At 39.0% G+C, this 17,941-nt stretch overlaps 2 protein-coding genes across 2 annotated transcripts; one reads left to right on the top strand and one right to left on the bottom strand.

Annotated features, from left to right (window-relative positions):
- The first annotated feature begins 10,079 nt into the window (after positions 1-10,079).
- On the top strand, positions 10,080-12,064 carry LOC133798519 (uncharacterized). Its single transcript, XM_062236875.1, has 2 exons — positions 10,080-11,239; positions 11,608-12,064. The coding sequence occupies exons 1-2, from the start codon at positions 10,080-10,082 to the stop codon at positions 12,062-12,064; spliced, it is 1,617 nt and encodes a 538-aa protein (XP_062092859.1).
- Positions 12,065-15,638: 3,574 nt separating this feature from the next.
- Positions 15,639-16,474, bottom strand: LOC133789088 (pathogenesis-related protein 1-like). Its single transcript, XM_062226811.1, has one exon. It carries the CDS (start codon positions 16,420-16,422, stop codon positions 15,886-15,888), a length of 537 nt encoding a protein of 178 aa, XP_062082795.1. The 5' UTR covers positions 16,423-16,474; the 3' UTR covers positions 15,639-15,885.
- Positions 16,475-17,941: the final 1,467 nt, after the last annotated feature.

Raw genomic sequence — 17,941 nt, 5'->3', positions numbered from 1 at the left:
ATTCCATTCTGCCTTAAGATTCGACTTCAACGCATCAAATAACAAGGCCGAATACGAGGCTTTACTGGCGGGACTTCGTATAGCCAAGGAGCTCAATGCTAAAACAATACATTGTTACAGCGACTCCCAGCTAGTAGTTAACCAAATTTTGGGAGAATACCAAGCTCGTGGCACGAAAATGGCAGCTTACTTAGAAATGGCAAGGTCGGCGTTGAAACATTTCGAGTTTTACGCGATCGAATAGGTCCCCCGAGAACAAAACTCGAATGCAGATGCCATAGCTCGGCTCACTACTTCCACCGAGAATGATGAGTTAAATGTTGTGCCAATTGAACATCTCTCGGCACCTAGTATTAATGAGCCAGAGCTAGAAGACATGTGTATGATCGACTCTGAGCCTACCTGGATGACTCCAATAGTCGAATATCTCGAGACCGACACCCTTCCAAAAGATCGAAACTAGGCTCAAAAGTTGATGTATCAAATCCCCCGTTACACCATCATGGATGGCAGGCTGTATAGAAGGGGATATTCCATGCCATTACTTCGGTGTGTGACTCCACCCGAAGCCAAGAAAATCATTGAAGAAATTCACGAAGGGTTCTGTGGAGACCATACTAGGGGGCATAGCCTGTCCAAGAAAATCATACGCTAAGGTTATTTCTGGCCTACTATCAAGTCGGACTCTTTCGAGTACGTAAAGAAGTGTGATAAGTGCCAGCGATTCGCCACAATTCCTCGAGCTCCACCGTCCAAACTGACCATGATGACCTCCCCATGGCCATTTGCGGTATGGGGAATCGACCTCATAGGCTCTCTTCCAACTGGCAATGGCAGAGTGAAGTATGTTGTAGTTGTTGTAGACTACTTAACGAAGTGGACAGAAGCTGAACCGTTAGCAAAAATAACCTCTAAAAAAATCCTTGACTTTGTAGTGAAGAACATTATATGTCGATATGGGATGCCGAGGAATATTGTATCCGACAACGGAACCCAGTTCGATAGCGATTTGTTCACCAATTTTTGCGAAAAAAATGGAATAATAAAGAGTTTTTCGTTAGTAGCTCATCCCCAGGCGAATGGCCAAGTCGAGGCTGTAAACAAAACTCTCAAGAGTTTGCTGAAGAAAAATTTGGAAGAAGAAAAAGGACGATGGCCCGAAGAATTGCCCCAAGTCCTATGGGGATATAGAACTACGGCCTGAACATCGACAGGACATACCCCGTTCTCTCTAGCGTACGGTTGCGAGGCTATGTTTCCAGTTGAGGTCGAAATTCCTACAATTCAAGCCCACGCTTATGACCAAGACTCGAACCACACTCAGCTCGAAGAAACCCTTGACCTGATCGAAGAAAGAAGAAACGAAGCTTAGCTAAGAAATGCTGCATACCAACATCGAGCTACCAGATACTTCAACAAGAGGGTTCGGGATCGAAGATTCAATGTGGGAGATTTGGTGCTAAGGCGTGTATTTTTGGCAACACGAGATCCAGCAGCTGGCGTGCTCGGGCCAAATTGGGAAGGACCCTACCAGATAGAGTCAGTCATCCGACCGGGTGTCTACAAGTTAGCGAGATTGGATGGAAGCCTAGTACCGCGAGCATGGAATGGCGAACACCTAAGACCTTACTATTAATAGTGTAGGAAGGATGTTGCCTGTAACCATGCTTGTTTATTTGTACTGTTTTGCCTACTTTTGGATTTTATCAAATAAATATTTATTTCGTCTAATATGGTTTATTTTTGCAATATCTCTTAATCTAATAACCTATGGTTACATTCATAGGATATTAAGGGGGCATCATTGGTATATATAAATACCACCAGCTTGAAAAATAAAGTAACATATACGAAATACAGGCAAGTGTTTGGATATAACCAAATGCGCGATCTAAGATCATTTGGATATAACCGAATTATAAAAAATATACAAGTGTTTGGATATAACCAAATGCGCGAGCTAAGATAATTTGGATATAACCAAATTATCAAAAACATACAAGTGTTTGGATATAACCAGATGCGCGAGCTTAGATAGTTTGGACGTAACCAAATTATCAAAAGATAAAAATGTTTGGATGTGACCAAATATGCAAACTAGATTAAAAATATAAGTGTATGGATTACAAACTAAACACGACCTTAATAGGTTTGGAGCAAACCATCTAAAATTAATCGACAGTAAGTTGGAACATAAACCCACTTCGAGTTAAGTCGAGATCGAGGCTGGAGTATCTTATAAAACAATAGTTTCGAACTCATAACCTCGGAGAGATAACTGAGGATGAGAAAAAGTAACTAAAAATAAGATATAACTAAACCGTTTGTATTACACACCATACAAGTACTTTCGGGTTCATGGTTAAAGTAATATCCGACCTTGACAAATAACGAGATCGGAAGTGGATAATTCGAGCAAAATGTGCGTGAACGCATTGAATCTCGAGCCTAAATCCAAACTATGTTTGTGCAAATAAACAAGCATACACGATTCTTTAATATAAAATGTGCAAAAATATTTCAAACCAAGAAATGTAATGCATATATATTAAAAGAAAGCCAAAAATAAAAAGAAATTGTATCAGCCCTACGGGCATAAATAAAAACAATTACAAAAATAAAGGGATGCAACCCCGAAGTGAAATTTATGAAGGAGCAGTCTCCTTGGCCTTCTCAGCACCAGCAGCACTAGACTCTTCAGGACGAATAGCATGACTATCCTTCTGAGCAGCCTCCCGAGCAGCCCGAGCAGCCTCCTCTGCATAAAGCCGAGCTTGCCATTTGGCCACAAATCCTTCCTCGAAAGAGCCCAGGAAACTGGTATCGAGGTCAGCGTTGCTAGCCCAGATCCTGTACATGGCCTGATCAACCCCTTGTCCTTCTTCTCTTTGTACTCGGTAAGGAGGCTAGCCTTCTCACTCTCGATTATCTCAAAGGTGGCAGCCTTCTCCTCCTCGAGCTTGGCATTAGCTTTCTCCAGCTCCACAAGCCGAGCATTCGCCTTTTCAAGCTCTGTCTTCGAGTCCTTGAGCTCATCAGCCATTTAAAGCCGGAGATTCCTCGACTCCTGGGCCAAAGAGATGCTCGAGTGCACCTCATTGGTCAACTTATAATTAAGCTGAGCCGAGACGACAAGAGCCTGAAACACAAAGAGATTGAATTAGATCATAAGCCATGGCGCATAAGAAATTAAAAGTAAGTTGCGAAAATTACCGCAGCAGTAAGTTCAATACTCTTATCATAAAGAGTATTGCAGTCTCGGGCCTTATTCACAAACTCCCAGTGATCAGCGTCGAATCCCGCAAGACTCTGACCCATCCGAGAGAGGATATCTGAGCCAATTACAGCTCCGTGGGCCCCGGTGGCACTATCAAGCACGAACTCATCAATGTAAGGTCGGGCCAATGGCAAGAGTGACTTGGAGGTTGAGGGTTTTTTCGGGGGTTGGCTGAGTGCTGGAGGAATTGTAGCCGGAGGAAACATGGCAGGTGCGGCCGAGACGGATGAGTCGACCTGGGCAGTCGGGTCCTCGGCTGTGCTCGCAGTAGTTGGAGCTGGTGGAGTCTTCTCAATGCGCTTGAGGATTTTGGAGGGTCGGTCTGACCTCCGCGAACCTCTTGGGCACTTACTCGTCTAAGCCCCCTCGCCACTGTAGAGCACGACGTCAAGGTCAGAGTCCATGGCACCTGCACAGTTGCAATCAAGATTTAGCATGGTGCTAACAAACGTAGAAGACATCAAAAAATAATAATAAGTGGAGAAAAACCTAACTGGAACTCTCCTCCGAGCTTGAGCTCGGAGACCATGAAATTCCCCCATCTTCAGAAGAGGCAGGGGGAGTACCTTCCCTATAGGTGGACGTCAACCTCGAAAGGTCCCTATAGTCGTTGGTCCCATATTGGACAGCTATTCCGTTCCATACCTCGTTCAGGCTATACATAGTGTCGTATTTCCCGAGCCAGCTATCGAACCTATGAACCTGTTCATCTACCCAAGTCCATACATAAAAATGGTCCATATCGTCCTCGCACAATACTAACCTATCGATTTTGTGTTTTAATAGGGCGGGGGACCACATTTTCGAGCTTAGGATGACTGTACCTTGATCATCCGAGCCCGAGCTTGAGGCTTCATTGTTGGCCTCGTTCCCTGATCGCAGGCTCCTTCGGCGAACTACAGGCGGGGGCCTCACCTCTCTCCTTGGGGGGAGGATTCCTGTTGGCAAAGGCACGAGCTCCCAGCGGTCATATTTTTTTGGACCAATCCAAGGTGGACTGGACATTTCCCAAGAGCCCGCAAGCTCGGAGCTTACCTTCATGCAAAAGGTATAAGAGGGATCTCCTGCCATAAGGGAGTTGGAGCAGAGTCTCTCTATGCTCCTTCATCTCGTCAGTAGGAGTAGGACGATGATATTTGGCTAGAAAATAAAATACATTTCAACTAAGTATGGGCCTATAGACAAAAGTCTGAGCACAGAAAAGAAGGAGGTTGGGATACTTACGAATCCTTCTAAACGAATAATATCGAGACGGAGCTAGGCCATCTCTCCAGAAGAAGGCCTTCTTAAAGTCAGGAGGATGGTTGGGAAGATCCTCAAACACCTTTTTCTCCTTGGGGTAGCTCGAGAGATAATAGAAGCTGTTTCCTCCCCGAGCTCGGGAGGGATTGATTTTCAAGCAGAAAAGATACAGGATCTCCTCTGGCGATGGTCCTTCCCACTTCAGCTTGTGGTATAGCGACCTCAGGGCAGACAGAACCCTGTAAGAATTAGTGTTGAGCTGGAATGGGGCCAACCCAACGAAGTATGTGAAGTCCTTGAAGAAAGACTTCCAAGGTAGTATCACTCTTACCTTCATGTGCTCCTGGCTCCAAGTCGCATATCTCAGCTTGTTGTCAAGATTCCCATCTCCTGGAGCGCAACAGCTTTGCTCTTGGGAGGTGGGGGCTCGACACCTTAGCGAGCCTGATAATCTTATACCATGAAAGGCCAGGATATCGTTTATCTGACCTAGCGAGGTAACCTAGCTCCAGTAATGCTCGGCCTCGAAAATTTCTCTCCTCGGGTGTGAGGTAGAGGGTTCCCCCATCAGTGAGAATCGAAGATCTCCCGGGTTGTACGCAACTGTCCCTTTCAGCCTGGGATCAAGGGGGATCGGTCTGGGCCCTGAGTTAGATTCCAGATAAAGATCCTCGCGAAGGATTTTTCTCTTCTTCTCTATGACCTCGACGATTTGACGACGATAATGAGCTCGGGTTTCTTCTTGTTCGCGAGCTAGCTCGTGTTCACGAATCAGACGCTGGTTCCGGGTAAACAACGACTCTGGGCTCAGAGTTTTGGGCGAATATGGGATGGCAAGCAACGACCCCCACCATCTTTCCAGATTTTGTGACATCTAGCAAGAAAGAAAAAAGTGGTGAGGGCCATGCATGCAAGGAATCAAGAATAACGATCTTGGTGGGTCAAGCTCAAAAATGCTTGGATACAAGATGAGTTCGATCCTAGAGACCCGGTTAAGTGTCACGACGTGTACTTCACGAAAAAGGGAGGGAAGTGGGTCTAATTTTTTAGAATCCTGAAATATCAGGGAAAAAGGTGGCGGTTATTCAAAAATGGTATTTTTGAGTATCGTGCATTCTTTAAAATCAAGATTTTGTACCCGATATCTTGGTGTGCAAGATATGTCCTCTAAAATTTGAAAACCCAGAAAAAGACCATATTTGGGGTCTTCATACGTTTGAACTGGATTCAAAACCAGTAATGGGGAACCTAAACTAATATCTATCAATCAAAGTATCTTAGTATATCAAACTAGAGAATAAACCAACACATTCCCAGAAATGTAAAAGCAACAAAGGCAGAAATTGGCGTAAAGAAAAAAGAAGATATACATAAAAGTTAAGATCAGATACTTACGCACTGAAGGTGGTGATTGCAGAGAAACAGATGACTGAAGAAGAGGCTACAGGTATGACCTCACGGTCTCGAACAAGCTGGTGGTCCTTTGTTTTTTTGGGCGAGAGAACATGTAACACCAAACACTTTCTGGGCTTGCCTCTGGTTTTCTCTTCTCTTTTTTCTTCTGGTAAACGTGAAAATGAGAGGAAGAGGACGACTGAAGTCTTATATATAGGCTATCAGAAATCTTAATAGAAGGAGTAATCTAGGCCATTGGCCAGATTCCGTATCAAATCCAACGCCCAGGGAGATGGTGTCGTAAAGGTGGCAGGCGAACGATTATGGGCTGATTACCGAGGCACTCGAGTACCTTAAATAAGCAATACTCAACTGACGCGTGTCGACACTCGAGTATATGTGATGGTGCGGTTCCCAAAGAAAGTAGTTCAAAAGTTTCCTTCTCATAGGATTTGAACAAATACTTTTGAGGGGGCAAAATGTTACATCCAGATTTCGAGACTTGAGGTCGTAACCTCGAAAGCTAGATCCGTCAGGGGTGAGTTCGAGATGGTCGAAATACATGCTCGTAATATAGATACCGAACCTTCAATGCAGGTGGCAACCTCGAAGATGGACAACCTCGAAGTTCTTGCAAGCTCGGAAGACAGAACATTGGAGTATGTCCATTGTCATATTGACCTCGGAACAAGTGGCCCGAGCTTGCTATGAGTGTGAGCTCGGGGTAACGCGGCCTCGGGGCCCGAGCTTGCTATGAGTGTGAGCTCGGGGTAACGCGGCCTCGGTAGCACTTACCCTCTCCGAACTGATTTCTGGAAAACAAGACAACTTGTACTTCGCTCAGAGGCTTAGACGGGCATGATGCTAATTGCTGATCTCGAACGACTTAATAGGTCTCTTGAAGGGACACAGTCCATGCTTTCAAGATATATTATTGTTGTAACTTCCCTACAATAAAGGGATATTTATAGTCGGTTACACGCCCCTTGGTCTTCAGGGGACGTTTCCTTGTATATAGGAGTTACAGGATTCAAAGCCATTAAATTTATTAATATATAGGATAACTTCCAAAAATGTGTGGGAGAGTATTCTGAGACTTCCTCTATAAATAGAGAAGTCATGTACCTTTGTAAAGGACCGAATTTTTGTGATCTTGAGAGAAACTCTGGAGAATTCATCCCTGAAGGATTTTCAGAAATTTCCTAAGTTCTAATAACAAAGACTCGTGGATTAGGTAGAGTTAACTGCTGAACCACGTAAAAAACTCTCCTTGTTTTACTGTGTTTTCCTGGCCATAATTCTTTACTGTTTACGTGCTCTACATTTTAAGTTGACGAAAAACGGCGTCAACACATTTAATATAAAACAATTTAAAAATATAAACATACATTATTAATCTTAATTTTTTTATGTTCATACTTTAACTAATATATATATATCACAAAATACAATATAATAAATATTAACAAGCAAAAATAAACAAATACATATAAAGCATTCAAATAAAAAAAGTACATATTCAAATGTATTTTTTTTATTTTACAAAAAAAAATTAATAAATACAAAAAACATATATTATAAAAATATCTTAAAAATAGTTTTTATTAAGAGAAACAAATAAATATAAAGCATTAAAATAAAAATTAATGTTAGTGGCTATACTTTTTGTAATTAATGTAAATTCTCCTAAGACTAACGAAATTTGGCCAGCATAACAGTTATATTTTAAACTATCCCAAAATTTATAAAACCTGCAAACTACACACAATATACAGAATATTCTCATAGCATGCACAACATAAACCAAGATTAATAACATATATCAAATTTTTTTATATCAGTAACATCAAAACAATTTATTTAGTAAATATTTATAACCAAATAATATTTAATATAAAAAATTATAATATATATTTTTAATATACATAATCTAATCTATTTTTTAATATACATATTAAGCATTAAAATTAAAAAAATATACATACTCAAATAAGTTTTTTTTTTTAATAAATACTAAAACGATATTTTTTTTTCATTAGTAATCTCATTTTTCTAAAACTACACAGATTTATTTGTTTTTTTAAACAGAAAAATATAATTATAATACCAAATATCACACACATACATATACATATAAACATATATATACATATATAAAAAAACAAACATATAAATATAAATATACATATATATATATACCCACATATAAATATATATACATATATATAAACTGATATATATAAACAGATATATACATATATATATATAAACTGATATAAATATATATATAAACCGAAATATATATATATAAACAGATATAAATATATACATAAACTAACCTTTGGAGTTGTTCCACCGAGAGATTGGAGCTGTAACACCTGTTTATAGAGAGAGAATAAAAAAAAATACAATTACTAAACGAGATATAGAGAAAAAAAATCTAAAAATGTTAAAAAATTTCCCATTTGATTTACTAACCTTGAGAGAGAAGCTTCCCTATATGAGCTGAGCCACGGTGGGATTATGGCTCACGGGGTGGTCGGTTCCATTAACACAGAGGAGGGAGAGAGAGAAGCTTTTTTCTGAAAAAAAAAACTGAAATGGGGAAGAAGGGCTCACGGCAGGTCTAATATCGCTATGACTTTTGTCGGCGCGTTTCGTTGCGCTGGAAAAAGTCTAAAAATGCGCTGGAAAAAGTATTTAATAAACCCTAGCACAAAACGGTGTCGTTTTACTTAGTCCGACTTTTACCGACACAAAATTGACTTTTGCCGGCGCGTTAGGTGAAATGCGCCGGCAAAAGTCTATGGTATTTTTTTTTAAACTAGTGTTACTTTTGCCGGCGCAAAATTGCGCCGATAAAAGTTGTTTTTGCCGACGCAATTCCGAATTGCGCCGGCAAAAACCTTGTTTCTTGTAGTGAGAAGAAGAAAAGGCTCCATATGGTTGCACTAATTCCAGAAATCATTTGCTTACAATTACTTGGAAATAGGGATTTCATCGTTGCTTTGAGGGCTTTTAAGATACCAAAGGGATGGAAGAATACTTGGGATTTAGAGAGAAACAAAAGAAAAATAAGAATTATATCTAATAGCAAAAATATCGAAAAAACAACAAAAGCATAGTAAAAAAGTTGGCGCCCAAAATTTTGAGTCACTTGATCATAGTTTTTTACCAAGCATGATATTTTTTTAATTCAGTTAGATTTTAGTGTCCTAGGCCCTTTTTGGTATACTATTTGTATATTTCTAACATTATAAATATATGTATATTGTACTTATACTTTTATGTCATTTTTATTTATCAATGATTATACATTAAATTTGATCATTTTTATCAATTATTATTTAATGTAGATTTAAATGTGTATATTTTTAATATTTTATAGATATAATTTTATTAAATTATAATCTCCTTATATTAATAAAGTATATTGGTCTCAATATTATTACTATAAAGATGTTTTACTATATATTTAAAATGTCTTTTTTAACACATTAAAATATAAAATTCGTTACTGCTATTTATAATATAATATATATAACCCACTTTATGGCAATCTTATCCTAACGAGTTTTATGATAATGATGTTACTGTGGCCATTGTTTTATAGCGACCACGACATTAATAATGTATCTGCTATACAATACTTTTTGACTTTGTCTAGAGCAACGTGGATTAAATTGGAAATTCAGCGCTATTAATATAATTCAATATCAGTTCACATAATTTGAATTTATAATTAATATTATTAGTCAATCGTAAAGAGTTAATTCGTGTAATGCTGTACATTTTAAAATACCAAATAAAAATACTCTTATTAATATGTATGAATATGATGCTTAATTAACAAGATAAAAATCACTTGATATATGTCATGACAACCACATTTATATTTGCTTGCTCTAATTTTAGATCTGTCTTTTATTTTATATTACACTTATATATGTACATCTAAATTTACAAATTCTTATATCATTGAATCCCTAATATATTTTTATTAATTTTCACTACTAAAAGTCACATTTTACAATTAAGTTCATACTGTAATGTCTTGACTTTTGTCATGGTCGTATCGTACAGGGTTTAGAAGTCTCTGTCCTCTTGTAGTTCTGGTATTGATTTCTATACTATCAGATTTCTTGTCTTCTTTGTGGTGGTGACGATGGCTTCTTCTAGTACGCTGCCAGAGAAGATGTTCGAGATCAGTTTGTCTGAGGAAGATGAAGGCGGTCTGGCTATTCAGGAGGGAGATGTTGCGGCGGTGGACGACAACGATTTCAATTGGAGGTTGTGCCTTGTTGGTCGATTCATCGCTCCAGGGGCTTTGGATTTCCCTTCAATGCAGCAAACGTTAGCTGCCTTATGGAAACCAGGCAAGGGGGTGTACATGAAGGAGCTTGATACTAACAAATTCCTATTCCAGTTCTTTCACGAAATAGATATCGAACGTGTTATAGATGGCAGTCCATGGTTCTTTAATCGGAGAGTCCTAGTGATCTCACGGATGGAGAGTAATTGTAATCCACGCCTAATCTCCTTGAACACATTGGATCTCTGGGTCCAGGTGCACGACCTACCTATAGGCTTTATGACTTCCAGAATTCTTGAAGCAGTCGGTGGTTTTATTGGTAAATTCAAGGAATCGTGTCCTAAAAATTTCATGGGTGTTTGGAGGGATTATATGCGAATTAGAATTACCATTGACCTGCACCTGCCCCTCAAGAGAAGGATGCGCATCCATAAAGGTGACAATGAGTGGATATGGGTTACGTTCAAATATGAGAACGTTCCTACGTTCTGTTTTATCTGTGGACGAATTGATCATTCAGAAAAATTTTGCCCAAAAAGATTTGAACTACCTGAGGAAGAAATCTTCCAGCCATACGGTGAGTGGATGAGAGCTCCATTCCGTCGTCAGACCAAGCTTATCAGTGCCCAATGGATTCGTAGCAGCTGGAAGGAGGAGGAGATACGCAGTCCTGGGGAAAGGCCGGCCATAATCCCCACTTCAGTTCTCATTGGCGATGGGCAGGGCAGTGTGAACATACCAGGATCGTCTCCCTTGATTTTCGGCAATCAGATCAATTCCCCAAATCGTGGGGTGCAGTTAATGGCTAGTAACGGGAAAGATGCTAATGATGGTCAACCACCCATTAATCCCACTTATATCATGCAAGATATTGCAAATCACTCTGGGGTAATCAATAGTGGGTCTATTCTCATTGAAACCAAGAAGAGAAGGGCTAGTCCTGATTTGGGACCTAGTGATCTGGTGGGCCTCGAGACTGAAGTGAGTCCAGAATCTGATGGTGATGAGCCCATGTTTATGCATCCTATAGATGAAGGCAGTCCAAAAAACTTATTTTCGGCGGGACCCGGTCCACGGTCCCGCCAGGAGTCATGAGTATCTTAAGCTGGAATTGCCGTGGGCTTGGGACCCCGCGGAATGTTCAATTCCTAAAGGAGCTTGTCCTCCGTAAGAAACCCAATTTTATTTTCTTGTGTGAAATTTTATGTAAAAAGGATAAAGTTGATAGAATTAAAAAGAGTTTGAGCTTTGAAGGTTTGATTGTTGTGGACTCAATAGGCCATAGTGGTGGGCTTGCATTTCTTTGGAGGCATCAACAGGAGGCCTAGATTATTTCCTTCAGCCAATCTCACATTGATCTTCTTCTATCTTCTCGTGGCAGCCCTGATTACAGACTTACAGGTCTGTACGGTGAGCCTAATAGGTCTAGAAGACATAATACATGGAAACTCTTGGAAACCTTGGCCGACTCTTCTTCCACTCCTTGGTGCGTGATTGGCGACATGAACAACGTTCTTAGCAATCAAGACAAACGTGGGGGTAAGCCTTATCCCTCTTGGTTGATATCTGGATTTCAGAATGCACTTCGTTATGGAGATTTGGTTGATCTAGATATGCTCGGTTATTCCTTTACTTGGGAGAGAGGAAGGGGCTCAACCAATTTCATTGAAGTACGGCTGGATCGTGCTCTTGTGTCTACTAACTGGCTGAATCTTTTTCCTCAAGCTTCTCTTGTTAATGTCGAAGTAACTACCTCGGACCATTGTCCGATTTTACTCTCTCCTCTGGCTGTTCGCAATGTACCTCATACCCGCCCCTTTAGATTCGAAAATGCCTAGTTGAGGGAGCCAATGTGTAGGAAGTTGGTGGAGGATATTTGGCAAACCCATCGAGGCAAGCCCTTTCGCGAGAAATTAGCCATGTGTGCGAGGGAGCTGGCAGTTTGGGGAAAAGAGATTACAGGGACTTTCCATAAAAGAATCACTGAGTGTAATCGAAGAATCAAGTCTCTCAAGCCGTGTATTGATGCCATTTCTGTCCGCAAGTTCAATGAAGAGAATAAAAAACTGTTTGAAATTCTCACACAAAAGGAGATTTTTTGGAGGCAGAGGTCTAAACAGCTATGGCTAAAGGAAGGAGATAATAATTCTAAGTACTTTCATGCTGCTGCCAGAACTAGAAAACGCACCAATCAGATTGAGAAACTTCGCAACAACGATGGTGTTTTGGTGGGTTGGGACCACGGGTTACAAGGAGTTTTGGTGGAATATTTCCAAACTCTCTTTAAGTCTACTACTTCGGCTTGGGACTTTCCTGTTCAGTGTATAAACCGTACCCTGTCTGTTGAGAAAAATGATATGATGTTGCTACCAATATAGGAGGATGAGGTGAAAAGAGCCCTATTTCAAATGCACCCTGACAAATCCCCTGGCCCAGATGGTATGTCTCCTGGCTTCTATCAACGACATTGGGGTGTAGTGGGTTCTGATGTTACCCAATTGGTTCGTGATTTTTGGGATACCGAATTATTTGATGAGGAGCTCACTTTTACAAATATTGTATTAGTACCAAAAAAGAAACAACCGTTATCTATGGGTGACCTTCGTCCTATTTCCCTATGTAATGTCCTTTATAAGGTTGTTTCTAAAGTTCTTGCTAATAGATTGAAATGTGTTATTGACTCAGTTATTTCAGAGACTCATTCTGCTTTTATTCCTGGGAGATTGATCACAGATAATATTATGATTTCCTATGAAATCATGCATTACATGAAAAGAAAGACCAAGGGGAAACAAGGCTACATGGCTCTAAAGTTAGATATGAGTAAGGCCTATGATCGAGTAGAGTGGTCCTATTTGAGAGCCGTACTTTGGCGGATGGGTTTCTCAGAAAAACTAATCAGGCTCTTCATGGTGTGTGTCACGTCTGCAAGATATCAAATTTCTCATGTAGGGAGGGAATTTGGCCATATCGTTCCAGAAAGAGGGCTAAGACAGGGAGATCCTTTATCTTCATATTTGTTCATTATATGTACAGAGGGTTTTTCAGCTCTACTAAAGGACTATGAGCGTAAAAATCTCCTTAAAGGTATTCAAGTATCTCGTGGTGCCCCTCTCATATCCCATATGTTTTTTGCAGATGATAGTTACATCTTCTGCAAAGCTAATAGGGATGAGGCTAGTCAGGTAAAGCAGCTACTTACTTAGTTTGAGGAAGCCTCTGGTCAGAAAATCAATTGTGAGAAATCATCCATATTTTTTAGTCGAAATACGGAGGCAAGAGTTCGTGACGATATTTGTGGTGAGCTGGATATACACGAGGCAGATGACACTACCACCTACTTGGGCCTCCCAAGTATGTTGGGTCGTAAAAAGTCTAGCTTATTGGGGTATCTTAAGGACCGCATTCAGCAGCGTGTGCTTGGGTGGGAAAACAAATTCCTATCTCGGGCAGGTAAGGAGATTTTATTAAATACTGTAGCACAAGCTCTTCCTAATTATGCAATGAGCGTGTTTTTACTTCCTAAGGAACTTTCTAAAGATTTGCAAAGGACTATGAGTAATTTCTGGTGGAAGTCATCTCCAAAGAAAAAATATGGCATTCATTGGATGAGTTGGGAAAGAATGAGCGCTCCGAAGGCAATGGGTGGGCTTGGATTTCGTATTCTTTATGATTTCAATGTAGCTCTTCTTGGGAAGCAGTGCTGGAGGCTACTTAATAACCCAGATTCTTTGGTAAGCAAGCTATATCGGGCAAGATACTATTCCCGTGGGTCTTTCTTAACAGCCAAGTTGGGTAATAACCCAAGTTATATATGGCGTAGTCTAATGGAAGCACAGACTCTAATAAAAAAAGGTGCCTCTGTCTGTGTGGGTTCGGGGAGAACAGTCTCCATATTGACGGATCCGTGGCTTCCCTGCGTGGAGGACCCCTTCGTACACTCGACTCACCCTTCATTGGTGAATCAAAGGGTCTCCTCTCTTATGGTGATGGGGCGATCTCAGTGGGATATAGACCTTTTATCAGATCTATTCATTGACAGGGATGTCAATTTAATTTTGGGAATACCGATTGGGGAAGGAGAAGAAGATCGTTGGTCTTGGCGGTATGATAGATTGGGCCAATATACAGTGAAGAGTGCCTATGCCCAGTTACAGATAGACAAAACTAGCTCCTCAACAGCTGATAACTCCGGTTTCTGGCGTAAGCTTTGGAATCTCAAGGTTCCCCCCAAAGTTAAAAATTTTCTATGGCAAGCATCGCAGGATTGTCTTCCCACAAAAGTTCAGCTACAATTAAAGCAGGTTCCACTTAATGTCTTTTGCCCTCTGTGTAATCTGGATAGGGAATCGATTAGCCATATCCTTGTTTCATGCCCTTTTTCTACTGCATGTTGGGATAGGCTCGGTCTTGGAATATCTACCCTTGTCCCTGGTACCTTTTCGAATTGGCTCTCCTCTAACTTTGATACTTTTTCTGGTGCTAGTCGAGAGTTGGTCTCAATGGTATGTTGGGCCCTTTGGAAAAATAGGAATGAGTTAGTGTGGAATCAAAAAGGAATGGAAGTGGGAGAGATCATTATTTTGGCAAGAACGGTGGTTAGTCAGTGGCAAAATGCCCAGGATAAGCATTTTGACTTAGCTCTGGCCCTTATTAATCAAGGTGATGGCAACCCAGTTTGGACTCCCCCAGAAGATGGCTCTCTTAAAATCAACACTGATGCTGCTCTGTTCGAATCCGAGAGATGCTACAGTTATTCCTGTGTGGCTCGAAATCATCGTGGTCATCTGGTTGAAGCAGTTGCGCAGTGCCGAAGAGGCTCGGTCAAACCCGAAGTAGCTGAAGCCATAGCCATTAAAGAGGCGCTCAGTTGGATTAAGTTCTCTGGATGGAGCAATGTGGAGCTTGAAACAGACTGCTTGCTGGTGGTTCAAGCATTACGCAGTTCTTCCCTCCTTCAGTCCTATTTTGGATGTTTAATTGCTGAGTGTAAAAGCCTATTGGCTGACCTTAAATTGAGATTTGTTTCTGTCAAGTTCATTAAACGTTCAGCTAACAATGTAGCGCATTTTCTTGCTAGAACTACTTGTTATCCGTCTGATCGTAGGTTGAGAGCGGATGACGCTCCTTCCGAACTTATTGCTGTATTGTTACAAGATTTATGTTCTTAATGAAAAAAAAAAGTCACATTTTACGCGCACTTAATCAATTGAACAACGGAGACTTAAAAAAAATTAACTCGTTTTTTCCCCTTTGAAAGTACTTTATTCCCTACGTACATGTTATAACAAGAATTAAATATATATATATTAAAATGTGCAAAATCTCAAACGCTCCCTAGATAATATAATTTAAAATCTAAAAGTAATACATTGTAAGAAAATTAATATGGAATAAAATTGAAGATACAAATTTTTGTTTATATACTTAAAATGCGTTTGGTCTTTTATTAATTCTTATCTTCCGTTTCTGAATAGAAACAAAGAAAAGTTCTCAAACAAGTGTTGAGAATTTTCTCAAAACAACTCTTAAGAAAATCTCCTTCACACACAGAAAATCAAAATGAAACTAGTGTTGCCAAACACATCTTGTAGAGCATAGCCTTTTTCATCAAACACTATCATCACACGATGACAATATTGATCGATCATGGATCGAGTTAGAATTGCTCAACATACGATGCTAACACATCAAAAGGTCGCTGGCCATTCCAGTTGCCCGGAGGATCATAGTTGCAGGTAATAAAGGAACCCCGATTATTATCACACCGAACCTTAGCACACCCAAGACGAACCGAGTTACGCCACACCACCTGAGTGTAGTGTCCACAAACCTTCCCAGGGCGGCATGTGTTGGAGTTGTAATCGTAGTCGGCCTTCTCCGCCACCCACATCTTCACGGCGTTGACGCCAGAAAGGTCAGGTCTTCCCCATGCTATGTTCTCGCCGTAAGGCCCTTGGGAGTGCACCAGACTACAATCACCCTTGCGTTGGTTGGCGTATCGACGCGCGTATTCAGCCACCGTGTTATCCCATCTGATTGGCCCCACACCGACCTGCGCGCGCGCCGCGTTGTGGGCGTTGAGGAAGTCTTGCGGAGAGTCTTGGGCACGAGTGGTTTGGAGAACAGTAACCATGCATGTGAATAATAGTACCACTAGTGGTGACATTCTATCAATACGACCTCCTAACTCCATTTTTTTTGCTATATATATTTCGAAGATTTTAGTGTTGTGGATTATTGAATCATAATGTCAAGATATTTATAGTGATGGAAAGTGGAATTAGTTTTATTTTTCTTATTATTTCACTTCGGTGTATACAATATATTTCACACCATGTATATTATAATATTGTAATAATTTATTAGATAAACCAGGCAGCAGGCGGCGGCGGCCAATGGATCATCATTATAGAAAAATGAGACATTTATACCAAAAAGGCACTTGTAAAAGAAAAACATTTTTTTAGTTAGAAATTTATTGATGTTGTCGTTATCCTCATAATTATAGTCAAGCACTGATCAATGATCCATTTAATCTCTTTACTCAGAGGTTTATTATTATTATTATTTGATTGGCTAATATAGGATAGATCACCTACTAGCTATATATATTTTTCTAGAATATTGGAAAATTGTTTAAATAAAAAGATTGCCGTGCCTATCCATGAGAACTTAAGGGTGTGATTGGTAGGGGATTCAAAAACAGTTTTATCATTTTCAGATTTTAAGAAATGAAAACAGCAATGAAAACTTGATTGGCACACTTGTTTTAGAAAATAAAAAAAACGGTTTTTGAAAACTAAGTTAAAATCCTTCAGCAAAAGAGAAAACAACAAATTGTTGTTTTCTTTATTTTCAAATCATTTGATTTGAAAATAATTTTCTAAAATTATATTTTTGAATTAACTACCAATTAGCCCCTTAATGTTTTCAGTATAATCTTACTATTTAAAAAAAAAAAAAAATTCTTGCTATTTTTCATATATTCTTGATTTTTTTACTTTTGTCATTTTTACAAGTCAATCTACTTTTTAAAATTTTTATCTATATAAATTTAGTAAAATAATTAATTATAAAATTATATAACATAATATAATTTAATTCTAATTTACAATATATTTGCTAAAAAAAATCATTGATCAAATAAAAATTACAACAAATAAATAAAAAAATATTTTCAGTTCAATTATTATTATACAAAAATATATATATATATATATTACATATTCAATTTTTAGATTTTCTACCAAAAAATTATTCAATTTTATAAAACTAAAAAATAGTTAACGGACAATACATTCAATCACATTTTCATAAACATATTTTCAGACACTAAATCTAGATTCTTTTTTCAGAATCATACTTTTTCAAAATACAATTTTTAAATCACTAATCAATTGTGTCCTAAAAAAATATAACTTTAATATAAAAAAAATCAAAGTTAATGACAATGCAATATTGTTATGAATTTAATTAATGCAATATTATTAAATTTTAATTTATCAATATAATTAAATTTTACTTTCAGCTAAACCAATCACATATTCAGTTTCTGTTATATTTTCAAATTTAATCTCAATCACAGATTCAGTTTTTTAAAACTCAAAAACAGTTTACTGACATTAAACCAATCACATTTTCAGAAACATTTTTTCAGTCACTAAATTCAGATTTTCATTTCAGAATCCCACTTTTCAAAAATACAGTTTTCT

Source organism: Humulus lupulus, chromosome 1, assembly GCF_963169125.1.
Source record: "Humulus lupulus chromosome 1, drHumLupu1.1, whole genome shotgun sequence".
Lineage (NCBI taxonomy): Eukaryota > Viridiplantae > Streptophyta > Magnoliopsida > Rosales > Cannabaceae > Humulus > Humulus lupulus.
The sequence above is the reverse complement of the archived record's forward strand: the minus strand, read 5'-3'. Positions and strand labels throughout refer to the sequence as shown.